This window comes from Zootoca vivipara, chromosome 16, assembly GCF_963506605.1.
Source record: "Zootoca vivipara chromosome 16, rZooViv1.1, whole genome shotgun sequence".
Lineage (NCBI taxonomy): Eukaryota > Metazoa > Chordata > Lepidosauria > Squamata > Lacertidae > Zootoca > Zootoca vivipara.
In genome coordinates, this window is record NC_083291.1 from 21,172,987 (window position 1) to 21,199,952 (window position 26,966).

At 46.3% G+C, this 26,966-nt stretch overlaps 1 protein-coding gene across 1 annotated transcript; it reads left to right on the forward strand.

Annotated features, from left to right (window-relative positions):
- Positions 1-234: 234 nt before the first annotated feature.
- Positions 235-26,710, forward strand: SRP72 (signal recognition particle 72). The gene is made up of 19 exons (XM_035140515.2): positions 235-393; positions 1,858-1,978; positions 3,196-3,319; positions 4,688-4,831; positions 12,506-12,617; positions 13,666-13,697; positions 15,233-15,357; positions 15,456-15,513; positions 15,660-15,791; positions 15,945-16,073; positions 16,694-16,766; positions 17,513-17,577; positions 19,814-19,909; positions 21,389-21,492; positions 22,559-22,636; positions 23,250-23,387; positions 23,603-23,640; positions 25,213-25,375; positions 26,429-26,710. The coding sequence occupies exons 1-19, from the start codon at positions 261-263 to the stop codon at positions 26,607-26,609; spliced, it is 2,046 nt and encodes a 681-aa protein (XP_034996406.1). The 5' UTR covers positions 235-260; the 3' UTR covers positions 26,610-26,710.
- The last annotated feature ends 256 nt before the right edge of the window (positions 26,711-26,966 follow it).

Here is a 26,966-nt window from a genome sequence, read left to right on the forward strand (position 1 = left end):
TGATTCTAAGCCAAACCAGTCTCAACAACTTGCGCATGCGGCTTCGCTGCACGCCTGCTTGGGAGGCCCGAGCGCGTGGGCCCTGGAGACGCATGCGCATTTGCCCCCCGTTATCCTAGAGCGGCGCGGGGTTTTTGTACACGACGAAGGCTTATAGTGCTACGTGGATGCACTTCCGGGTCGAAAGGCCATTGCCGGCGACTACTTTCCTTGGCCTATCCTGCACCCCCGCCCTCCGTTGCTTCTCTCCCTCTGCCAAGATGGCGGCGGGCGCGGGTGGCGGAAGTGGTGCCGGCGCGGCCGGGGCTGCCTCGGTGGCCTCGCTGTGGAGCGAAGTGAACCGCTGCGGCCAGAACGGCGACTTCGGGCGCGCCCTCAAGTCGGTCAATAAAAGTGAGTGGAGGGCGACGGAAGTCGCACAGGGCGAGGGACGGTGCTTTGCGCCTGGCGTCGCCTCCCTTATGCTCTCTCTCCAGGGTGGGCGCTCTGGGGCGCCCCTTCGGGGAGACGCGGTGGGGTGGCGGTGGCGGGCAGCCGGCAACTTTTTCTTAGTTAACCCCCTTCCCTTTGCGCGGGAGGTAGCTTCGAAACACGTTCCCAAGCGCTTCGCGTGCATTAGCTTCGCTGGAACCTTCACAACAACCCTTCAGGGCGGGAAGAACGGCTTGCCTCAGATTTGCTGGTGGCTGAGGGGTGGCTCAATCGCTTAGCTACTCCAGTAACACACAGCAGGCTGTGCTCCCGTGCCCCTTTCGTGCTGATCCTGCATTAAGAAAGTCTCTCTCCTCGTTTGGATCTTCATGAGTGACAAGGCTTGGTTCACCCTAGTCCTTCAACTTTAGCACTGTTGCCCCACTTCAGTATGGGAATGATGATGATGATGATGATTTTATTATTTATACTGCGTCCATCTGGCTGGGTTTCCCCAGCCACTCGGCGACTTCCATCACATCTTAAAAACATAAGGAAACGTCAAACATTAAAAATGGTTTAACGGCAATATCGGCCTGGTATCTAGGGTGCTTGTAAAGACCGCAGTGAGGTAATAATGCAGGTAAAGTGTTTTGAATGTTTCAAAGCGTGCTGTAACTTGAGTATTAGTAACAGTGCAGTTCAATTCAGTGGACTTACTCCCAGGTAAGTGAGGCTAGGATTGCAGCCACTTATTCCTTGAAGTGCTCTGTGGCTTTAACAGTTGTGTGACAGGCAGAAATACCTGATGTGGTCATTCATGTCACTGTACTTGCTTGCTGAATTGTTATTTGGTTGTACAGGGGATGTGCTAGGGAATAACCTGCCACGTATGTAAATAGGAAGCGGGTTGTACAGTTATGCATCTGTAGGTTAAAGAATTGAATTGCCATACTGAATTGAGTTAGGATGCTAATCTATGGAACTGTCATATCACTTTGAAATAAGTCCTGCTATGTTCAGTGGGACTTAATGCCTGGAATGTGTGTTTAGGCTTGCAGCAAAGTATTCCCTCCTGCAGCTATACATTGCCCTCTCACTGTTGATGTTCCCTAGCAATCTGTCTTTCTACCATTGTATCATAGACTTGTAGAGTTGTAAAGGAGCCCAAGGGTAATCTATTCCAACCCCCTGCAGGGCAGGAATCTCAGCTGAAGCATCCATGACAGATGGTCATCCACACTCTGCTTAAAAACCTCCCAAGGAAGGAGGTTTGCCCACCAAACTTCTCACTAAGGATCCTTTAATAAGCTTCCAACTGGTATTATTTGGTTCCCTGGACCACAGTTGGAAAAGTGCTGTGATAATCTAAACTGGTTGTTTTCAAGATATAAATAACAGTGCCTGGGTTCTCATTGTTTAATTCATTGCCTTTGCTTTTCCTAGTACTGCAGATCAGCAAGGATGATGCAACTGCTCTTCACTGCAAAGTGGTATGCCTTATCCACAATGGAAGTTTTAAGGAAGCCCTCAGTGTGATTAACACCCATACCAAAGTATTAACCAGGTGAGTGTTAAATATTAGCTGCTTATCAAACAACATGGCTTTTAGACGGTGCAAGAGTTCTTTCAGTTTTTCAAAATATGCAAACGGAAACATTTACAAAATAAAGAAAAATACAGTTTCAAGAAAATTTTCTTTCTTCTTAGTCAATTAATTCTCAAAAGTGTAGGCTAACAAATTCCCAGATGTTACAGGAGTTATTCAGCTGGGTTTCTATGTGCATTACTGTAATGAGCATTCTTCCTAATTGGAAGGAATTCCCCAACAAATTCATGTTGCAGCCTCTGCTAAGGATGGGTAACACTGGTGAGTCTCTGTATCACACCCATACAGAGAGACAACAGAATTAGCTGCTGCCAGTGAAAGCTAATTGGGAGGAGACAAGACCATGCAGAGATGCAAAAGGCAGCCTTCAGTGTGAATGTGTGCTTTTAGGTGCACTAGAGCTTTTTATTGTTGAATAAGTTTCTTGGTACAGTAGAAGTTCTTTTGCAGCACACTAATATGTCCCAGCATGCAGCTGCATAATTGCTGACCTAAATCCTGTGTGTCTGTATGTATCAAAAAAGGTTTCCTAGTTGCATTGTGGGAAAAGAAGCTACAAGACAAGTCATAGAATCATAGAATTGTAGAGTTGGAAGAGAACCCAAGGGCCCTCTTGTCCAACCCCCTACAATGCAAGAATGTTAATATAGTGTTAATAAAAAAGCAGTTTATGGGATATCAAGAAAAATATCAGTCAAATAAGGATTGTATCAGTCAGTAAGCCAGCACTTTCAAAAGCAGACCCATTCAGTGTGGCGTGCAAAAGGATTGTGTGTTCAGTGCACAAAATATAGACACACTCCTTTGTCTTGTTAAGCAAATAAGAATTATTATTGTGAAGCCATTCTATCTTTGCTTTTTCTGTGTTGCAATATATCTGTTTTGTTTGAATATTGTTGCCATATTAGTCTGATGCAATGAGAAATTTATGAATATTAGCACATTTCTTGAAGCTTATCATATTGATTATTTTACATAATTACAAACTTGACACATGTCCAAAAATATGTCTTTATGATTTCTAAAGTATTAGTTCCCTTTTCTTGTGTTGTTTGGTTCAATATAATGTCAGTGTATATAGGATTCCCTCTTCAGTAATGAGTCTTAGCAAACACAACTGCTTTTTGAAGAGTTGATAATGAGAAATCACATCCCACTTCTGGCTTATGTTTCAGTGATTTGATAGCCTTTGAGAAGGCTTACTGTGAATACAGGCTGAATAGGATTGAAAATGCTCTGAAGACCATTCAAGGAGCCAGTCAGCAGACAGACAAGCTAAAGGAGCTGTATGGACAAGTGGTAACTACTGCCTTGCAAACTCTTACTGCTTTTAATAACTGGATATAAGGCTTCAGATGCTGTGGTGGAGGAGTTTTCTCAATCTAAATGTGTGCTCTTTTACGGCAGGTTAGCAATCGCCTAAATAGGTCAGCCACAGTATAGTCCTGCAGCAATGGATGCTGACAGTATACCAAGACTGTGTTGAATAATGAAGACTGATTATAATAGTTCTTGTTAATTAAGCCGACCTGTTCTTACTTTTTGCCATCTTTCTTGTCCTCGTGGATGGTGCTATGAAATAAGAACATTTCAAAACTGAAAATGCAGCTTAGTCATGTATTTTTCATAGTGCACAACATCATGAGATCAGAATTTTATATGATTCTTCACTGGTATTTCACTTCACCTAAAGATCACTGATCTTTAAAACCAGCAGGTTTTAATGCTGGAAATGTCAATATAAGCAAGTGATAATATTTTTTCATTTATGGGGGTATTCTGCATATGTATGAACCTATTGGACTCATATAATAATAATAATAAATAAAGGCAAGAATAAAATTTTGATCTTCTACTTGCTTTTCAATATCTTCCTGGTTGAGGATTAAGGTGTGATAAAATGCTTTAGAGAAACATCTTGTAGAAACTAGAATTGCCTGGGCTTAGCATGGAAACTTATTCCAGCAATTGTGAAGTGTTCTGAGAATTACCAAGAGGGATATTTTATGATGGACAAAATGCATTGGAGGAAGAGTGTATTTCCCATGACAACTCTGGGTCTATAGGCACATGCCATGTTGTTGCTCTTCAGCCTAGAACTTTTGGGATTGATTTTCTCAACAACCAGAGGTAATAGTTTGGAATTTATGACCTTGGTAACTATTATACATTCACTCTTTCTGCTGGAAGAAAGTTGTTGCTTAGTGACATGAACGCCATGGATGGGGCTTGGTCTTTGTTCAGTGTTTCTTCCATAACACTGTGCATGTTTGTGTTTGTTTTTTCAATAAAGTTTTTTTTTCAAAAAAGAAGAAGAACTGGGGGTGTGGATTTCATTGTAGTGTAAAGTGGGGTATGCATGTGCAGAACAAGGCCTACTCGCACAATGGGACTTCCCCTGTGTGCCCCCTGAACCTGTTCTGGGGGTTCCCCATCACTCCAATGAAGATTTAGGGGGATGCAAGGGAGAAGAGGAGGAAATCCCATTTTGCGACCTGACTACGTTCTGTGCATGCAGCAACTTAGTTGAACCCCGTCCAATACCTGCCTAGATTACAGGTATAGTATAAACATTACTGAGATATTATGGTTGCTATTTTATTTTGCAGACCTAGTTTTGACTATTTTCTGTTCTGTTGAGCTGCTAATCTAGATTTTTCCTTCCAGTTGTACAGATTAGAACGTTACGACGACTGTTTAGCTGTGTACCGGGACCTCATACGCAACTCACAAGATGATTATGAAGAGGAACGGAAAACAAACCTCTCTGCAGTTGTTGCTGCACAGAGCACATGGGAGAAAGTCGTGCCAGTAAGTAAGTTTGTGGCAGTGTGTATGTGCACGTGCAAGAGAGAGAGAGAGAGACTTCTTCCTTCATCTATTCTTGCTGTAAGGCTACAACAGGTGAACTGCATAAACGCCATGAAATACAGGGATGTGTCTTATTGGAACACCTACGTATGAAGTCATACCTCTGTTATTCTCAAGTCTGGTGAAGACCAAACTAGTCCAAATTATAGGCCAATCACCTTAATTATTGTAGTCAGCAAGATAATAATAGCAGTCATTGCTAACCAGACTGTGGTGGCTATAGTAGTACATTGATATTATTTGCCAAAGATGGGAAGCAGATAATTTAAGGTTGGTAGGAAAAGAGGATGCTTCAAACAGTAAAGGAGCTGATGTGGCTGCAGTTATTTCTCTTGATGCTGAAAAGGCTTTTTGTCAAACTACATTGATAGTTTATTTCTGTTACTTTGGGGGGTGAGGACAAATGGAATTTGGCATTTGAGGAAATTCATACACTTTTAAATTCCTGTAACATGGGGACGTGGGTGGCGCTATGGGTTAAACCACAGAGCCTAGGGCTTGCTGGCGGTTCGAATCCCTGTGATGGGGTGAGCTCCTGTTGCTTGGTCCCAGCTCCTGCCAACCTAGCAGTTCGAAAGCACTTCAAAGTGCAAGTAGATAAATAGGTACCGCTCCGGTGGGAAGGTAAATAGCATTTCTGTGTGTTGCTCTGGTTCACCAGAAGCGGCTTAGTCATGCTGGCCACATGACCTAGAAGCTGTTCGCCGGCTCCCTCGGCCAATAAAGCGAGATGAGCGCCGCAACCCCAGAGTCGTCCGCGACTGGACCTAATAGTCAGGGATCCCTTTACCTTTAACGTGGGGACTGATGGACAACAAAAGTGGATTCTGCAATATTTCAAGGCTGGAAGGATAAACACCCAGCTGCTGCTCACTTGACTCCTGGTTGTTTGTACCACTGCTGCTCACTGGGAGGTAGAGGGCAAGGTGCAAGGTCAGCACAGTGCAAATGCACCAGCAGGAGCTCCGGATTAGCTCTGGCAGTGCATTTGCACTGTATTGACTTCACTGCTGCCGCCTCTCTCACTTCCTAGCAAACATTAACATGACTGACCAGATGCATTCCACAGCCCCATCGTGCCATCAGAGACTGTTCCTGCTACACACACACACACACACACACACACACACACACACACACACACCATGAGAAGGTACAGCAGTTGGAAACACCGGATGGCCTCATCTGTGGTAGCTTTAAGACCATGGAGTGCCCCATCCAAGGAAGCTTGCTTGAACACAGGGTTGTGTATATTTAGATGGGCAGTTAGAAAAACAAACTTGCATTTTCCTACAATCTTCCTTAGATACAGTTTTTAAAATTCCGATTGCCTTTTTATATTGATTGTTATACTGGTTGAGTGTTACTTTTGCGTTTTTCATGTGGTTATTGTTTGTTGCCTTAAATGTGTATGCATAATTGTGAGGGACAGGGGATATCGCGAAGTCCCTCCCCTCCTGAGTTCAAGCCAATCACCGAGCACAGGGGAAAGCAGAGAGAGTTCCGATTCCAGTAGGGAAGCAGGAAGTCGGGTCCGAGGCTCAGGCAAGGTAGAGGAGCCAGGGTCCCAGGCGGGACAGGAAGGGGCGAATAAGGGAGGGAGACCCATCCCCCCAACGCCAGAACTACGCAGAAAGAGGAGGGGAAAGAGGATGGGTCTGCCAAAGCTTTTGTGTTGGAGAAAGACGCGCCAAAAGCCATTAGGAGGTTCTGAAACCGACTGATCACATCACTCCGTGTAAATAGCATGACTTCAGCACTGTAAATACGCAGCACCAATAAAAGAATAAAATGCAGAGCTGCGTAGCGTCGTTACTCTGAAGTAGTCCCCTCCGGCCACTGTGACAGCAACCTCCTAATCCTTTTTGGGCTACTTTGGAGTTGCCGGGATGAGCGTGTCAGAGGCGGAGAAATGGCGGCAGATCGCGGAGCAAGCCCAGCAAGAACTGCAGCAGCTGTCGCTGCAGGCGCAGGGGGAATTGAAGGCAGCTAAAGAAGAGACTAGGAAGGTCCAGGACGACCGGCTACAACTGGCGGAACAGGTGAGAGCGCTACAGGAAAGAGAGCAGGAATTAAGGGCGGTGGCGGTAGACCTCCAAAACAAGCTGGATGCAGAGAAAAACAAGGCGGGAGGGGCACCCCAAGTCCAAGTGCTGCCAGGAAGGAGAGCCGGGACGCTAGTAAGCAAGTTCAATGGAGACCCGAGGGAATATCAGGGCTTTGAGACTGAGATTGTGTATGCTCTTGAGCTGCACCACGCTGAGTTCCCTGATGATGAGCACAGGGTAGCGTTTATTGTGGAGCACCTTACCGGGGCAGCCAGGGAGTGGCTAAGACCGTTAATCGCAACAAAGAATCCTTGCATGAAGAATGTCAAACTATTTCTAGAAGGTTTGAAAACGATCTATTCGTCCGATAGTCATATGGACCAGACTAAGGAGGAACTTCATAATTTACGCCAAGGAAATATGACAGTTCGCGCGTATTGGGCGAAATTCACCATGCTGGTGCACAGATTGGGGTGGGAACTCGAGTCACCCCCAATGCAAGCGGCGTTCTACTTGGGGTTGCATGAGGAGGTGAAGGATGAGCTCTCGAGAGGTCCAAAGCCCAGTAATATGGATCAGCTGAGCAAAGCGGCTCTGGCGGTGGGGGTGAGACAGGAATCCCGGTGGAGCGACAAGCAAGCAACGCGCGCAAAGCGGGCTTGGTTCCCACGGTCGCAGGAAAAGCCACTCCCCCAACAACCCTTTCAAGCCACGCCTGGGGCCAGTCAGGACCAGGAACCCATGCAGATTGATAGCGCGCGCGCGCGCGGGCTTTTCAAACCCCAGCGGCGCCAAGACGCAAGGAGGGAAGGGGTGGGAATTGCTTTCTCTGCAACTCCCCCCAGCATCTCGTCAGAGACTGCCCACATCGCAGGGAGTGGCAAGGAAAGGCGGGAACGGTTGTGCCCTCCCCCACTGACGCAGCACCACAGCAGGGAAACGGGAAAGCCTGGCTGCAGGAGACAAGGGGCAGCAGCCAGGCACAGTCAGCAGACAACAGCCCCAGCCCACCCACCCGCACAGAGAGGAGCAGAGCCAGCCCACCCCTCCCAGAGCAGGAGTGGTTCTAGAAGTGACGCTCACGCTCCCAAATGGCTATCCCCTGACGGTCCTCGCCCTAATTGACAGTGGTGCCTCAGCCAACTTCTTCTCGAGAAACTTTGCAGAAGAGCACCAGATCCAGCTTCTGCAGCTGGATTTTCCCCTGCACGTGGCAACCATTGACGGCAGAGAGCTGCTGGGAGGGGCCATCACTCATCAAACCCCCCCCCCATGAGAATGACGGTGGGAAGGCACTCAGAGACACTGGCATTCAACGTCACAACCATCTCAGACCCCCCCATCGTCTTGGGCATGAGCTGGCTGGCGCGCCACGACCCCTCCATCAGTTGGCACCAGAGATGCATCACTTTTGGATCGGACTTTTGCCTGGAACATTGCATGCAGCACCAACCAGGGGAGGGGCCTCCGATAGCCACGGTGGCCACCATGCACATCAAAGGGGGTGAGGCGATACCCAAGCCGTACTGGGACCTGCAGGAGGTCTTCAGCGAAGCGGAGTCCGACCACCTACCCCCACACAGGCCTTTTGACTGCCAGATCAACCTGGTGCCAGGGGCAACTATACCCCCAGCCAAGCTGTACGCCATGTCAGACCAGGAACTGGAGGATCTGCGCGCTTTCATCGACAAGAACCTCAAGCGGGGGTTCATCAGAGAAAGCAAGGCAGCAGGGGGCAGCCCAGTCTTCTGGGTGGACAAGAAAGACACGCAACAGCGCCGTCTTGTGGTGGATTTTAGACGGCTGAATTCAGTAACAGAGCCAGTGGCTTTCCCCATGCCCAGAGTGGATGATCTCCTGACAGCGGCACGCAGGGGCAAGATTTTCACCAAGCTAGACCTGAGGGGGGCGTACAACTTGATCAGGATCCGGGAAGGCGATGAATGGAAAACCACGATGTTCACGCCTCTGGGCTCTTTTGAATATCTGGTGATGCCCTTCGGGTTGCAAGGGGGCTCAGCATGCTTCCAGGCCTTCATGCACCACGTCCTGGGGTCCCTCCTCTTCAGGAAATGCTTGGTCTTCCTGGATGACATCCTTATCTACTCCGATGACCCAGTGCAGCATGTGAAGGATGTCAGGGAGGTGTTGCAGCGCCTGAAGGAGAACCACCTGTATGTGAAGCTGGAGAAGTGCAAGTTTCACACCAAGGAGGTGGACTTCCTAGGCTACAAGCTGTCAGACAAGGGGCTGGCGATGGACAAGGACAAGGTGCAGGCCATCCTGGACTGGCACAGCCCCAGGACGCGCAAAGATGCCCAACGCCTACTAGGCTTCGCCAACTTCTACAGGAAGTTCATCAAGAACTTCTCTCGCGTTACGGCTCCCATCACTGACTGCCTGAGAGGCAAGCAGAAGTTCAGGTGGACACCAGAGGCGCAAGCAGCGTTTGAAAGCCTCAAGAGGGTGTTCGCCTCAGACCAGAACCTGTTCCACGTGGTTCAGGACGCGCCCCTACGCGTGGAGACAGATGCTTCTGATAAAGCTGTGGGCGCCATTTTGTTGCAACTGGACGCCAACAGAGAGTGGAGACCCTGTGCCTTCTTCTCCAGGAAGTTGACCCAGCCAGAGCGAAACTACACGGTGTTTGATCGGGAACTTCTTGCGATCCACGCTGCGTTCCAGCACTGGAGACACTTCCTGGTGGGCGCCAAGCACCCCATCCAGGTGTGCACAGACCACAAGAACCTGGAGTTCTGGAGAACTGCCAGGGTGCTCAACCAGCGGCAGATACGGTGGGCAGAGTTCTTCTCGAACTTCAACTTCTCCATACACTACATCCCGGGAGAGCAGAATGTCAGGGCGGATGCCCTCTCCCGCAAGCCAGAGTACATGGAGGAGGAGGCGCCACCGGCACCCAGGCACATCTTCCCCCCGTCAGCTTGGTCCTGCGGAGCAGCAGTGGTAAGCGAGGCAGAACTCACAGCACTGACAGCAGCGGATGAATTTGCCAACCGCATCTTCAGAGAACTGAGAGGGGGGGGGAGCAGGCAAACGACTTTGCAGAACGCAGGGGACTGCTTTTCTACAAGGGTGCACTGTACCTGCCCACCACCCAGCTCAGACGTACGGTCCTCAAGCAGATGCACGACAACCCAACGGCGGGTCATTTTGGGAGGGATAAAACCACTCACCTAGTCATGAGACACTTCTGGTGGCCAGGGGTGCGGGAGGATGTGAGGGATTATGTAAGGGGCTGTGACACCTGCCAGCGGGCAAAGGTGGTCAGAGCGCCACCAGCAGGTTTGCTGGAGCCCTTAGCCACACCGCACAGGCCGTGGGAAGTAGTGTCCATGGACTTCATCACAGACCTGCCGTCGTCCAGGGGCAAGACCGCAGTGTTGGTGGTGGTGGACCTCATGTCCAAAATGTGCCACTTTATACCGTGTGCCAGGGCGGTCTCTGCAGAAGAGACAGCCAAACTGTTTGTGGATCACGTATTCAGACTGCATGGATTACCTTTAAGGGTTATTTCGGATCGTGGCCGCCAATTTGTTTCCAGGTTCTGGCGGCGGCTCATGAACCTCCTGCAGGTGGAGGTCAGCTTGTCGACGGCTAGACACCCGCAGACCAATGGACAGGCGGAGAGGGTCAACGCCATTCTGCAGCAGTACCTGAGATGCTACGTCAGCCAGCGGCAAACGGACTGGGTGGATCGCCTGCCACTGGCAGAATTTGCCTACAACAATGCGGTGCACGTCTCCACAGGGGTGTCGCCCTTTAAGGCCAATTACGGGCGCGACCTCAGATCTTTCCCAGAGAGGGAGGGGGAGGAGGAGGAGGAGGGCCCACAGGCTGAGGATTGGGCAGAGGAACTGGAGACGGTGCACCAGCAGCTCAGAGAACACTTGGAGAGAGCCAAGGAAGCGTACAAGAAGGGGGCAGATCGCCACAGGCGACCGGGGGAGGTCATTAGGGTGGGGGACAAAGTGTGGTTGTCCTCGGAGGGCCTTCCCATCAGAGGGCGATGCAAAAAGCTGGCGCCCAGAAGGTTGGGCCCCTTCACGGTCACGCAACAGGTCAACCCGGTGGCATACAGGCTGGCACTGCCAGAGGACATGAGGGTGCACCCTGTGTTTCATAGATCGCTGCTGTCGCCGTACAGGGAAAGCAGCAGGCTCCGAGACAGCGAACAAACCCCTGAGGGAGGGGGGGGAGAGGGAAGGCAGGGAGCAACTCAATGAGGCCACGGCCATCCTGGATTCAAGGTGGGGGGTGGGGGGACTGGAGTACCTCATGGCATGGGAGGATGCTCCACCGTCCCAGAATGAATGGGTCCCAGCCACTCAGATACAGGAGGAATTCCTGGTAGAAGAATTTCACGCCCTCTTTCCCCATAGACCCAAGCCCTGGCACATGGAAAGGGAGGGGGAGGGGGAGGAAGCACGGGAGAGCAGTTCACCATGGCGCTGGGAAGCGGAGTTTGAGGAACCAGAGGATGAGGTATGGGTGTCACCGAGATCCACCCAGTCAGAGGAAGGAGCAGATTGGCAGAACATTTTTACCCCCACCAGCTCTGACGCCACGGACTTTTTGGGATTCCCATCCTCCCAGGCGGAAGGGGGGGGCTTGCAGGACTGGGGGGAGGTGTTCACACCAACGGGCTCGGAAAGCACTGAGTTCTTAGGCTTCCAGTCGTCACCGACACCTGGGGGGGACCTGGGGAGGGGTGAAGGAGAGCTTGGGAGGGGGGTGGATGTGAGGGACAGGGGATATCGCGAAGTCCCTCCCCTCCTGAGTTCAAGCCAATCACCGAGCACAGGGGAAAGCAGAGAGAGTTCCGATTCCAGTAGGGAAGCAGGAAGTCGGGTCCGAGGCTCAGGCAAGGTAGAGGAGCCAGGGTCCCAGGCGGGACAGGAAGGGGCGAATAAGGGAGGGAGACCCATCCCCCCAACGCCAGAACTACGCAGAAAGAGGAGGGGAAAGAGGATGGGTCTGCCAAAGCTTTTGTGTTGGAGAAAGACGCGCCAAAAGCCATTAGGAGGTTCTGAAACCGACTGATCACATCACTCCGTGTAAATAGCATGACTTCAGCACTGTAAATACGCAGCACCAATAAAAGAATAAAATGCAGAGCTGCGTAGCGTCGTTACTCTGAAGTAGTCCCCTCCGGCCACTGTGACAATAATCCTTTGTTTAGCAATTTACTTAACATCTGTTTATATGCAAAAGAATATGCTCCTACAACATCTTGCCGCCGATGTGTGCTCAGGAATAAAAAAAAATGCTTGATGAAAGGAGCTTGGACTTCTAGAATCGTGTGATGATTTGCTTGCATATTGTTTTGTTAGAAAGAAGGGTGTTCATACAGCTTCCTGTTGGCATGTATCACCTGCTTGTGGTTTTCAAATTTACTGTATGTTAATTTAAGAACCCTTCATGCTTTGGAAGAATTGTTTTGATCTGCGTCTAGCCATCTGACCCAAAGTGTTCATGCAAACTGGTTCACACTGTAATTCGGAACAAGGTATCCCTTCACTTACTTAGTTATTTTTGCTCTGTCCAGGAGGATCTTGGCCTTCAAGAAGCCACATATGAGCTGAGCTACAATGCTGCTTGTTCTTTGGTTGGGCAGGCCAGGCTGAACGAGGCAATGAAAAGCCTACAAAAAGCAGAAGGTAATGAATGATAAGTTTAATTTGTCCTTTCCTTGTAACCTGTTGTCCTGCTTTTGTGGAAAGCCGTCACAAGGTCTAAAACCTTTAATAAATGAAATTGAGAAAATAGATATGGGGATTATTGTGTCCCTAAATTTATTCTCTGCATCTGCAAATGTATTTCAAGAATGCCTTTACAGCCACCAGTAACCCGTCATTCCTATAGACTGCACAGGATTTCCTCCCTGCACTAATTTGCATTCATTTTGGTAAGCAAAATCAAGTTTCGAATAGCTAAATCCGCCCCCCGCCCCCGTAGCAACCTGGAAAAGCAAGCAAAGACCAAGCAAAATAGAACTGAAGGGAGATTCGGGGAGAATTCAAGATGGTTAAATTGATAGTACAGTGGTACCTCAGGTTACAAACACTTCGGGTTACAGACTCTGTTAACCCGGCAGTAGTACCTCGGGTTAAGAACTTTGCCCCAGGATGAGAACAAATCATGCGGCAGCAGTGGGAGGCCGCATTAGCTAAAGTGGTACCTCAGGTTAAGAACGGTTTCAGGTTAAGAACGGACCTCTGGAACGAATGAAGTTTGTAACCAGAGGTACCACTGTACGACTAAGAAATCCATAATTGTATCATGTATCGACATGCAGTTGGAAATTTAGGATCTAGTATAAGATTAGGGCAGATTAGGAATTAAGGTATGTGGAGAATGATTATAGGATGCTGTCAAATATAGAGAAATATCAGCATCCTTGCACTTCTGTGATGCGAATGAAGTTTCTATAGGCAGGTGTTAATCAGTGGTGGAACTGTGATTGGTGGCTCATATCTATGGCAAAATGTGTGCTACCTCCACTGTCAGAGGCAGTGTGACTCTGAATGCCAGTTTTTGGGCAGCACGCGTGGGAAGAGTGCTGCTGCACTTCTGCCTATAGGCTTCCTGTATGCATCTGGTTCACCACACTGAGAACAAGGTACGTCCTGGAATGGATGGGCCTTCGGTCTGATCCAGCAGGGCTCTTCTTATGTCCAAAATTAATGTGTCACACTTTCCTTGTAGATCTGTGTCGCCAGTCTCTCTCAGAAGATTCGGTGAGTCACTATTGTTACACCCGAGAATACTTTTTCCGCTAGGCAGGTTTTAATATTCTCAGTATGTGTGCATGTAAGCTAATTGCATAAATCTGCTTGGCTATGTGTTACCTGTCTGCTTTCCTTCGTAACACTGGATCCATCAGCACTTTTCTTTTTACTTCTTTGCCTTTAAATAGCAGTGTGCCTCTTCCACATGAATGGCTTCACTGAGAAGTGTTAACAGTGTAGAATCAAACTTTGCGAATTCTGTGGCAAGGGCCGTTGCTGGTATTAACAATTTAAATATCCAGAGCTTCCCTTATCCGCTGAAGCCATTTTAAAAAGTATTCTTAGTGAACACAATACAGTGGTACCTCGGTTTATGAACATAATTGGTTCCGGAAGTCTGTTCATAAACTGAAGCGTTCATAAACTGAAGCAAACTTTCCCATTGAAAGTAATGGAAAGTGAATTAATCCGTTCCAGACGGTCCACGGAGTAAGCGTTCATAAACTGAAGCAAACTTTCCCATTGAAAGTAATGGAAAGTGGATTCATCCGTTCCAGACGGGTCCGCAGAGTACTTAAACTGAAGCGTTCATAAACTGAAGCATGGGTGTAATTGGTTCCGGAAGTCTGTTCATAAACTGAAGCGTTCATAAACTGAAGCAAACTTTCCCATTGAAAGTAATGGAAAATGAATTAATCCGTTCCAGATGGGTCCGCGGTGTTCATAAACCGAAAATTCATAAACCGAGGTGTTCATAAACCGAGGTTCCACTGTAATGGCAAAGTGAGGCAGTTTTATGTCCCGTTGATTTCAATGGATGAGATTTGCATGCTTGTGTGACTCACTCAACGAGAGAAATGGTACCAGGAGTGCAATCCAATGCTTATTTTCTCTATTCAATGAGGCTTACTCTCTAGCTGTGTTACTAGTAAGTTTGCTAGTTACCAATAGATTTATTTGCAGGTTTAGGTGATACTAAATTCCAACTTGCACGAATTGGATTTACGTTTTCTCTCCCCTTGCCCTCCTTGACAGCCCCATGAATACTTCCCCAAAAAATCTGCTCTGGAGGGTTGAGGTCCACTGACTTGATATTGGATTCCACCCATTGATTTGTGGATATTATATAACTGCATACCTACCAAGTTCCTGTAGGAGAAATAAGGGACCGGACTGGAAGTAGCAGACCGGAAGTAGCGCTGCCGCCATTTTGGAACTGGGCGGAGCATGCTCAAAAGCGACTTTTGATGCTGTTTTGCCCAGTTCCAAAATGGCCGCCGCGCCAGAAGTCGCACTGCAGCCATTTTGGAACTGGGCAGAGCTGCATCGCATCAAAAGTCGCTTCTGAGCATGCTCCGCCCAGTTCCAAAATGGCCGCCACGCCAGAATAAACCAGGGAAAAACAAAAAACTCCGTTTTTTCAGCTGAGAACAGCTGGAAAAACGGGGGTTTCCCGGGGAATACGGGAGACTTGGCAGCTATGTATAACTGGTGCAAGGTTTCAAGGTTGTGCGTTAACTTCTTTTTTTACTGTTTCCTTTTAGGATGTTACCGAAGAAGACATTGAGGCTGAACTGGCTATTATTCATGGTCAGATGGCTTATATCTTGCAGTTGCAAGGTCACACAGAGGAAGCCCTGCAGCTTTACAATCAGATAATCAAACTGAAGTAAGTGACTTTTGTAAAATGGTGGCATTAGTGGACTTGGCATCTTTTTAAAAAAAGACGACATATTTACAAATGCACATATGCCCTGTTCTCTGCAGGCCAACAGACGTCGGGTTGCTTGCTGTCATCGCCAACAACATAATTACCATTAACAAGGTATGGCATTATCTACCTAGTAATTCCTCAAGCATGATTTGCAGAAGAAATCACACAAAAGGAGTGTGATGTGTCTTAATTGCAGCCTGGGAAACATCATGTTCCTATTGATTGTGTGACGGATCTTGGGATGCTGTCTTTCACAGGACCAAAATGTCTTTGACTCAAAGAAAAAGGTGAAACTGACCAACGCTGAGGGTGTTGAACATAAACTCTCGAAGAAACAGCTCCAAGCAATAGAATTCAATAAGGCTCTGCTGGCCATGTACACCAACCAGGTAATGTTACGTAACTTTAATTGCCTTGAGGAATGGTCTGTTCCCAAGGAGGGCAGGGAGCACCTTGGTTTGTTGGCTTACACTTCCAAATCCTGCCTTCTCTCTGTAGAATCAGCACTCCTAACTAGCTAATCTTTTTCTCTTGTTCCCTAGGCAGATCAATGTCGCAAGCTGGCATCAAGTTTACAGTCACAGAGCCCCGAACATCTCCTCCCTGTGCTAATCCAGGCAGCACAGTTGTGTCGAGAGAAACAGCATACCAAGGCAATAGAGCTGCTACAGGTAGGCTGTGGTTTGCTGCTTGAGAAAATAAACAGAGGTGACAAAGCTCTGAATCACTGTTCATCTAGAGGAGGTTGAGGAGGAAGGGAATCCATGAACATGCTGGGCACTGGGAGTCATAGTTAGATTAGGCAGCGTTATTTTTGCACCAGCCCAAGCATTCAGTGAAACTATGGATTAGCTTGTTGAGCTAAGCCTTTTCCCTAAGAAGTTATGTATGGGAATACACTAGTGAGATCTGCTTGTCTGAGATCTGCAAGCAGTGAGAGATTGGAGAGACAAGAGTGTGTCGTAAGTGTGTCTTGGTATAGGTGCAGTACATAAATGTGCCTGGCTGAAAACTATTGTTCTAAGCTCTACTGCAGATCATAGTTTACACTTAAGCATATTTTAGGTAATGGCATAGCAAATGGGACCCTTCCTTAACATATTGCTGTGTATCTCTGTCACCTAATAGAAGCGCTTCTGTTCAAGGGACTCAAGAGTTTGTTGCAGGAGAGTCAAGAGAAATGAGACTCCACAGTGCAATTGCTATTCATTGCAAAGTGCCTGTTCTGGAAATTCTGAAGCTGATTCTGTTTCAAAGCCTCCTGATTTGTGTTTCCATTTCTGACCTGTAGGAGTTTGCCGATCAGCACCCTGAGAAAGCAGCAGAGATTAAGCTGACGATGGCACAGTTGAAAGTTGCTCAAGGTACCGTAGCCTCACTTCCTTTGGAAAGAAGCTTCCTGAGCATTCAGCTACAGTTTCATACTGTTTCCACATACTACAGTGACCACTCATTCTTAGCTCATTTTTTTCTCAAAGGGAGGCTGCCTTCTGGGGAGCTTGGGTTAAAGGCAGGAAGGGGCAATACCTGAAGTCTTCACCATCTAGAAAGTTTGCAAGTTGAACAAATTTGTATACAATTTTCTTACAGAGCAATAATAATAATAATAATAATAATAATAATAATAATAATAATAATAATAACAACAACAACAACAACAACAACAACAACAACAACAACAACAACAATAATAGCAGCATTTTTGCATAATTCAAGTTTTACTAATTATGGAGTGGGATAAGGGAAAAAATATGGAGCCCTGAACCCTCTCAGCTGTGACCAGTGAGATTCTTATTTAAACACCCCTTTGGCTTTTGATACTTCAGTTATTGCCCACATGCTTTCACACATATTTTTTGCAGTCATAAGGGCTAGTAACTTTCGCTATTTAAAAGGCTGAGTTTCTCATGAAGCTGGCTTCTGCAGAATCGTGGCAAGCATGCAACCCTGTTTGATGGTTTCTATAATCACTCCTTTTTATCTGTCTAATAAAAAGAGAGTTGCCTGATGGGAGAACTGATGTCCTAGCACAGAGGACTGGAGACAATTGCCAATAACCACACTTCTTGTTCTCTCTCTCCCTCCCTCCCTCCCCCCCTCTCTCTCAAAGGCAGTGTCACGAAAGCATGTATCATCCTGAGGTCTATAGAAGAGTTAAGGCACAAACCAGGCATGGTAGGTTGCAGCTAAACACATGCAGAGCTTTATGCATCCTATTGACACCCCCCCCCATGTCATTCTTCTCCTAGCATGCCATTCTGACCTTAGCTTGGGTGGTTAGACTTCTTCTTTTTGACATCTGTCTATGTCAAGAGACAATGGAGCTTTCGGGGGGAGTCAAACCACTCTGTTAGCAGCACTGAAGTGACCTCCCCAGGGCACAAGCCAGGGCAGTGTTTTTGGAGGTCCTGGGCTGCCCAGATTAGAAGTCACCACTCTCAACCTCGCTGGTGTGGTCCAAAGGAAAGCAGAGCAATATGTTTGGCGCCAGTTTGGCTACAGGAGTTGCTGGAAGGAGGTATACAAGGCACCATTGCCAGTGTGGTGTAGTGGTTAAGAGCGGTAGACTTGTAATCTGGTGAACCGGGTTCGCAGCTCCGCTCCTCCACATGCAGCTGCTGGGTGATCTTGGGCTAGTCACGCTTCTCTGAAGTCTCTCAGCCCCACCCACCTCACAAAGTGTTTGTTGTTGGGGAGGAAGGGAAAGGAGAATGTTAGCCGCTTTGAGACTCCTTCGGGTAGTAATAAAGCGGGAATCAAATCCAAACTCTTCTTCTTCTTCTACCATCCAACCATTTAGGGACTCCACTCTGGATTTGTGTAGGGTTTACTCCTTGGCCTTTTCTTCTCCTGAAGACATCCCACAAGGCAGTGGAGGTTTAGGATTAGAGCTTTCATTCTCCTAGATGGGCTGCCTTCCCAAGTTGACAAGTCCCATCATAGTTGGACTACAAGTTGCTCATTTGCATCTTTGTTTTGTATGCATAAGTTCTGTTTGGACTCTTGATCAGTAATGTGTTTGGTCCACAGGACTTAGCAATAACAGACATCTTGATCTCTTCTGCCTCCTGTTGCTAGAGGTGTGTAACTCAACAACATGAATTTTTGGCTACTAATCTAGCAGTGATTGCGAACCTGGCCCTGAAGCAAGGTTGTAAATACAGTATCCAGAATTTTGCACCAAGATATCCCATATGTTATGGTCTTATATAGTTTCCATGACTTGCTTAATTTCTAAGTTGCGTGAATATTTCAGGCTTTTCCTGCTCATCCAATATGGGAATGACAATATTTATATCCTGCTTTCTGCTAAAAGAAGCATACAACACAAAACTATTCAATGCAATTGAGCAAAAGTACAACTAATAGCCAATTTCTAAAAGCAGTACCAAACAGCAACTCATACAGCAAATAATTAAAAATAAAACAAAAACCTAACAGCAGCAGGGGTAAAAGATACTTAAACTGATGGTAGTAAATTAGGGTGTTACACATTAAAAGCCTGTCAGAATAAAAGTTTATTCAGTTTTTGGTGAAATAATTTCATTTGGGAGAGTATTTCAGAGCTGCAGCACTACCACCAAAAAGGCCCTGTCTCTTGTTTGCTCACTAAATTTTCTAAGATGGCACTCCAAAGCAATGCCTCCAACATGCATCTTAATCAAGGTTCTGCCAACATGGGAACAAGCAGTGCATAAAGTTTTGATATAGCTTAGCTTAAAGGTAAAGGCGCCCCTGACCATCAGGTCCAGTCGTGTGTGACTCTGGGGTTGCGGTGCTCATCTTGCTCTATAGGCCGAGGGAGCCAGCATTTGTCCGCAGACAGCTTCCGGGTCATGTGGCCAGCATGACAAAGCTGCTTCTGGCAAACCAGAGCAGCACGCGGAAACGCCGTTTACCTTCCCGCCGGAGCGGGAAAGCACTTTGATGTGCTTTCAAACTGCTAGGTGGGCAGGAGCAGGGACCGAGCAACGGGAGCTCACTCCGTTGCAGGGATTAGAATAGCTTAGCTTACATGGTAGTTATAAGGAATATTAACAAAATGTAAGTGAAATGCTTGGACATTTTGAAAAAGTGCTGTATAGATACCATGTGTTGGAGAGAGCAAAGCACATAACAGCAAGGTTGGTTTTTATTTAAGAAAACTTGCACTCTTGAATTATTAAGTCAAGGCTGCTTTCTCCCTTGAGCACTGCCCCTTGACTCCTTTACTTTTGAAGAAATGTAGTAAAAGAAAAGTAAATATTGCTTCAGTGTGCGCACGCTTTCATGTGGCGACAGTATTCTTCTTAATGAAGTAGTAAAGTTACATTTATATTTTTTTAAAAAATGTGGCCCTGTCATACTTTCCAGTATTTATTGCTTGCTAAAAATATTTCTGACTTTAACGTTGTGTTCTAAACGGTTATAGGTATCTGCATTAGTGACAATGTATAGCCATGAAGAAGATATTGATAGTGCTATAGAGGTCTTGGCTCAAGCGATTGAATGGTATCAAGAATTTCAGGCAAGTAATAGTCCAATGAGATGCCAACAGATAAGCTGCCCAGTATTTTGTGTTAAAGTTGCTTTACATCCCTGACAAAATAGTAAAAATATATTCAGTACATCGTAGCTCTTTATAATGTAAACGGACATTTATAATCTGAATTTGCCAGCCAATTGTATTCATAAATGGTTTGTAACTGCTGCTGTGCTGCAAGAAATGAATTAAATAATTCAAGCTTCCCATGAGCCCCAAATCTCCACTGCAATGGAGAGGCTGCCTGTTGCCTCTCTGCATGATTGCCTGTTCTGGCCTTGTCTCTTTCCAATCCTTCACTGGAGCAGTTCTCCAATTTATCTGTCAGTAGATGTCATTTGAGTCATCTAACAGCTCCTGGTGCAGAGTCCATGGAATTAACTGGCCTCAAAGAGATGGATGCAAAAATTCAGGAGAGATCCCCTAGTGTGGGGTAGCTCTCACATTTACACATACTTAAGTCAAGATTTGCTTACATGCTAGGTGCACATATACCAGCAGCGGCCTTCCCTGGCACCTGCAGTGCCCACCCCTCCTCTGAAATCAGAATTGAAAGAGGAGTTCTGTTGCAGCCATTAGAATAGGTGCATTGTACATATGGTGCCTGTGACAGCTTCTTGGTTTGAAAATATGCTCAAGGCTCCAAAAGGTTAGCAGCTCCTGCTCTAAGTGTGAACCTCTTTGTGTGCACAAGGTGAAATGTGCTTTCATGTTTAATTGAGAGGGGAAGTGTGCTGCGCCTCAGCTGTTTGGAAGTCTGCAAAAAAATTGTTCTGTAGTCGGTCCAGAACTTTCCTGATTTATCCATATTTTCACAAAGGGAAAACTCGGTTACACACTGGAGTAGTTATAATCCCACAGCTGTTGAAAGCCAGTATTCTGAGCTTGATAGTGTGATTGCAGTCTTGCAGCTCGTAACAGACAAATACACCATTGCAGTTGTATCCCAACAAAGTTGTCCTGTTCATGCAAGGACTTTCAATGGCTCAGTGGAACTTCTTGCCCTTCTGCGTGTTCCCATCTGATATGGAGGGTGGAGGAGGAACCCAGAACAGATTTGAGGGTGCACAGGGGGAATTTCTTGTATGAATGAGAAATAGGGTTGCCAGACTCAATAGTGGACAGGACTTCTGTGCCTTTAATTGCCCTGCTCTCTTTTGAGTCTGGAAACCTTGAAACCAGCAGACCCTTTGCTTGGAAATTAAACAAAGGGTCTGCTGGTTTCTCTTTAAGGTTTCTAGACTCAAAAGAGAGCAGGGCAATTGAAGGCACAGAATTCCTGTCCACTATTGAGTCTGGCAACCTTTGTTGGCTTCACACCCTGCTGTTAAGAGTCCCCTAAACTCTGATGGCTCCAAGTGTGAATCGGTCTCTTCAGCAGGTAAAAAAAGAGAGTCATCCCTCATGTCATTGTTTTAGTTGTTTTCAAACTTAACTTTAAGCAAACCTGTTTTTCACCCCCAGCCAAAGTCTCCAGTTCATTTGTCGTTAATTAGGGAAGCTGTCAACTTCAAGCTAAAACACGGACGGAAGAAGGAAGCCATCAGCGATCTAGAGGAGCTGTGGAAGTAAGTCTCTTCCTGAGAGCTAATAAGTGAATTTTACTGCAAAAGACTCAGTGGCCCCACTAACGTTTGAAACAGAAGTTGACAGTTACTTCAGTAGTGTTAAAAATGTATTTATGCAGCAAATGAGATAAGGCATATTAAAAATGGGTTGTGCCTGGTGTTACATGAACAGCATCCCACTTGTGCAGTGGGACTTACCCTTCCAATATACCTGAAGGCGCGTCTCCACCCCCACTGTTCGGCCTGGACATGTGAGGTCTAGCACCGAGGGCCTTCTGGTGGTTCCCTCACTGCAAGAAGCAAAGTTATAGGGAACCAGGCAGAAGGCCTTCTCGGTAGTGGCTCCTGCCCCTCCCCCCAATCAGATGTCAAAGGAATAAACAACTATCTGACGTTTAGAAGACATCTGAAGGCAGCCCTGTTTGGGGAAGTTTTTTTAATGACTGGTGTTTTAATGTATTTTTAATCTCTTGTTGGAAGCCGCCTAGAGTGGCTGAGGAAACCCAGCCAGATGGGTGGGGTATAAGTAATAAATTATTATTATTATTATTATTATTATTATTATTATTATTCCTCTACTCCCCCCACGTGCCCCCAAAATCTACTTCAGTGGGTCCCTCTGGAGAGTGTGCAGTGGGGGCTGCGTGAGAAAAAAGGGGGAAGTTTGTGGTGCCTCAACCTGTGCTTTGGACACACATTTTTCACCCTGCAATCCATTATATATATGTAGGCACACCTGGTCTTTGGCAAGCTATTGAAGTGAACGGGTGTTGCCACAATGAGCTGCTGGAACATCCACAGAGTGAGCAACCTCCCCACTCATTAGATTCTCTTTTTGTCCCTTTCCCTTGATAGAGCTGCTCCTGCCACCCATCTCTAAGTTGCAGCTTTACCTGAGCCAGCATGCATCTTGAAAATACTCTTTGTGGCTCCTATGGAAGGTGGAGGCAGGGTGCTTCATTGGCTTGCTTATACTGTATGAGGTGTCCTTCCTGTGGTGTGCAACACTGGGCTGACTGCTCTCTTTAGAACAGGCTATAACTCTCGCACTTCTTTACTTTTGTAGGCAAAATCCAGATGATGTCCATACCCTGGCCCAGCTCATTTCTGCATACTCCCTGGTTGATGGTGAGAAAGCGAAAGTGTATCCTTCCTTGTGTGGCTGAGGGAGGCGAGACAAGGAGGCATTCTTTGACGACTTCCTCATATCAGAGTAATTGCTGCAGTGATGCTTTTCAAAGTTTCCAGCTTTTGGAGTATGGTGCCGTGTTCTCTGCCAAAGAAATCCTGAGTCTCTGGAATTCCCCTGTGCATGTTCTAAGACTTTCACATCTCACCGACCTTTGTACATCACTGTTGTCTCATAGGGTGCATACAACACACACAACCAACTAGGAAGTTCAGGTACAGCTGGGTTGGTAGTCTTTCCTTTTAACTCCATGTTTTCATCAAGCAGAGATACAAAAACACTATTCTACTGTTTTGATCCCCAAATGCCAAGCACCTCTGTTCCTTTTAGAAGCTCAGGCTCTCATGGTCACTCTGCCCTTCCAGAAAGTAAAAAAGAAATTTGTTACCCCATTATATAATGTTCCCTTCCTATACAACAGAGAATTCTTCCCAGTCTCCTACCTTAGTTTCTCTCTGTCGTTATTGTACCCACTAAACTGACTTTGAGATCCTGAGAATGATTTTCTCTCTCTCTTATTTGCTTAATGTGTTCATATTGTTATTCCTTAACCCCTCCTTTACAATAGACTTAGCAAACACTTGCCTTCTTCGGACACAATGTCTCTGAAAGTAGATGTGGATGCTCTTGAAAACTCGCATGGGGCTACATACATTCGGAAGAAAGGAGGGAAACCCACAGTTGAGAACCAGCAGAAAGAACAAGGGTAAAGAAGCTTTTTAAATAAACCTTGACATCCTGAGTCAGTGTTAATATGAAGAAGTCCAGACCAAAATAGATTTTCTGTCTTCCAACTACAAACTATTTCTTTCTCCTGTACAAAGCCATTAGATATGCTCCCCTTGGCGTCCATTAGCTCTGTTCTTTCTGCTGCATCTCAAGCAGGCTCAGGTGTGATCATATGCTGTTGTCTTTTTTCAGCCAAGGTGATGTCAAGAAGAAGAAGAAGAAAAAGAAGGGTGAGTGTCTTGTTAGCTATGGCTGCCTTGCTGTTTGGAGTTCAAAAGTGCTTCTGGAGAAGTTGGCTAAAACTATCTAAGCCAGGAGTGGAGAACCTTTGACCTTCCAGTTGTTGTTGGACTTCATCTCCCAGAAGGTTCAATTCCCAGCATCTCCAAGTAGGTCTGGGAAGGACTTCTCTTGGAGACCTTAAAAGCAGCTGCTAGTCAGTGTAGACGGTAATGAACTAGTTACTGGATGGACCAGTTGTTCTGAACCGCAGGCCCAAAGAAAGGAGGGCTTGTGGGAGTGAGTGGTTGGGTGCAGGGATACCAAAGAAGGATGTCAAAACACCAGAGTGATCAATTCTAGTGCTTTATTAAAAAAGGTGTAGACTTACAGCAGATCAGCCTGCTGGGTCTCCCAGCCTTTACAGACGAGGGATGGGCACTGCAGCCAGAAGATGTCTTGTCCGCACCCAAGCACACATTCATTCATTCTTTATACACAAAGAAGCATATGGCACTTTGGCCAGGACTTTCCATCATTCCACCTGACCAGATAAGGGCATAGATAAGATTCCTCTTTCTGGACTTAGAGCCCAGCACCCCACCCCACAAATAAGGATAGCATCAAAACAAACCAATTAGCCTATGTCAAAGCAAGTGAATATATGAAATCATTGCTACAACAACTACCATTAATTTTGATGTTACCTTGACTACCAGGATGGCATTAGCAGAGCTTCTGGAACAGTCCACCTTTGGTTCAACACACCAAGGGACTAGCTCAGTATAAGTCAGTTTCTTATGTGTCTGTTATTTATTAAAATATTTTAAATACATACTTTATTTATTAAAGTTAAATATTTATCAACTGCTCGTTATCTCTGCCCATTAGCAGCGCTGCCTAGGGCAGATAGGAGTTGGGAGTCCAACAGCATCTGCAGAGCCACAGGTTCCTCATCTAAACCCCGCTGTACTAGGGTGGAATTTTTTTAAAAAAACGACTCAAGAAGCTAAGTTCAAATTAAGTTGACTTTGAGCCAAAGTCAGGAAATTCCAGCAATCATGCGACATTAATGTTAGAGTCCTGGACTTCTTGTTTAGAGGCAGCATGCTTCTCAATACCAGTTGCAGGGATTAATAGCAGGGATGGGCTGTTGCCTTCATTTTCTGCACGCGAACTTCCCTAAAGCATTTTGCAGGCCACTGTCGGAGACAAAAATAGATGGATATTTTGGGGACTGATCTAGGAGCTTTTTTTCTAACACGAACGTTTTGAGTAGGTCTCCATGCTCTTATGTGAAGTGGGTTCTCCACAGTATTTAAAGTCTAGGTATAGCTTGCTAATTGCAACAACCCAATTTTTGTTGCTGCAAGGAAAAGCTAAAGCATGTCAGTATAAAGGTATTTGTGGTTTGCGCACAGAGAGAGCGTTGTCTGTCTCCGACCATGGAGTGCTGTACAGCTTTGGCTAATAAGGTGTTTACCTGCAGTGTAGCTGTTCTTAAATCATGATGAGTCTCCCATGCTGAATACTCCTTAGTATTCAGAAAAGGAGTATTGTTGTTTTTTTAACCTACTCCTTAGGAAAACTGCCAAAGAACTATGACCCTAAAGTTGCTCCTGACCCTGAGCGCTGGCTTCCAATGCGGGAACGTTCCTACTATCGCGGGCGGAAGAAGGGCAAGAAGAAGGACCAGATTGGGAAAGGAACCCAAGGAGCAACAACAACAGCAGCTTCTTCTGAATTGTGAGTAACAGGAACCAGCCTTGCGAGCCTTGATTCTAGAGCCCTCTCAGTGTCCCAGGGCAAGTAACGTAATCAAAGAGAGCTACCCCCCTTGAAAGGAAGATCACTATTGCACACAATCTCCAGGAGTAGGTAGAGAATGAGAGTGACAGTAAGGGAGTGGAGAAGGGGGCATCCCTGCCCTCTTTCTGCAGTTGCCATTCACAAAAGGCTTAAAGAACTGGCTTTTTGGAACTGGCACTGATACTCGATGCAGGTTTTTTTTTAATTATTATTTTTAAATTTTGTAGCTCTCAGGGTGGTTCCCAGCATGAAAACACAAGATAAAACCACAAAATTCATAATAAAAACAAGAACAAAACAATAACGCCCCCCCCCAGACACATTTAAAAGGATATAGGATGATAGGCAGCCAAAGTCCTGGTTGAAGAGGAACGTTTTCACCTGGTGCCTAAAGGTGTATAATGAGGTTTAAAGACTGCCTCAAGGCAAATCTTAAAAAATGTAGTATAAACACTGACAACTGGGAAACACTGGCCTGCGAGCGCTCCAGTTGGAGAACAGCCTTTACCAAAGGTGTCATGGGCTTTGAAGACACTCGATCTCAGGACGCAAGGGAGAAACATGCTAAGAGGAAGGTGCGCTTGGCAAATCCACACCGTGCAGCCAATTGGAAGCCCTGTCAGACGTTCGGGTTCCAAAGAACATTCGCAAACCGGAACACTCACTTCCGGGTTTGCAGTGTTCGGGGGCCAAAATGTCTGAGTACCAAGGCATTCGGGATCCAAGGTCTAGCTAGCTAGCAGTGGCTCAATTCTGCCCACAGCTTATTGTGAAAAAAATGAAAAGAAAAAGCTAGAATTTATAAGCGGTGTTCTTCTCTGTAAAGGAATGAATTCTTCACTGCAAACAGTAATATAGGACATGTATGTGAGGGTCTGTATGTGAAATTTAACCAGTTTTGTTTTTGCTGCTGACAGCAGGACAGAAGATATACCGTACATCTAAGCTCTGTGTGATAATTAATCTTGTTTGTCTCTTCCTTGTCTACAGGGATGCTAGCAAGACTGCAAGTAGTCCACCTACATCCCCAAGGCCTGGCACCGTAACGGCAGTCCCATCTGCATCAACAAGCAACATGATACCGCCAAGGCATCAAAAGCCTGTTGGCGCAGCTGCCACAAAGAAGAAACAGCAGCAGAAGAAAAAGAAAGGTGGGAAAGGAGGCTGGTGATCATGGCAAGCAGGCTGTTTAAATTGAAATTGCCTGTCTTCCTTTTATTTCCTTTTTTTCCAATTGTGAATGCTGAGAGCAGAATAAAGGTCAAACAAAAAGCCGGGTGGATATGTGTCCTTTTGTTCTCCTTTTGAATTACATATATATATTTGTTCTCTGTAGTGATATTGGGGGCATTGCTACTCCTCAAACCAGTATATATGCATGGTGGCATTGTCATTGTCTGGTCTGTTCATTCCAGGCTTTAAGGGAACTGTTTTCAGTCTTGCATGGGTTGTCCTACATGAGGCCATCACTGAAGGGTGATCAGAAATTGCAGCTGGTGCAAAACTCTCATCAAGTGTGCACTTTATG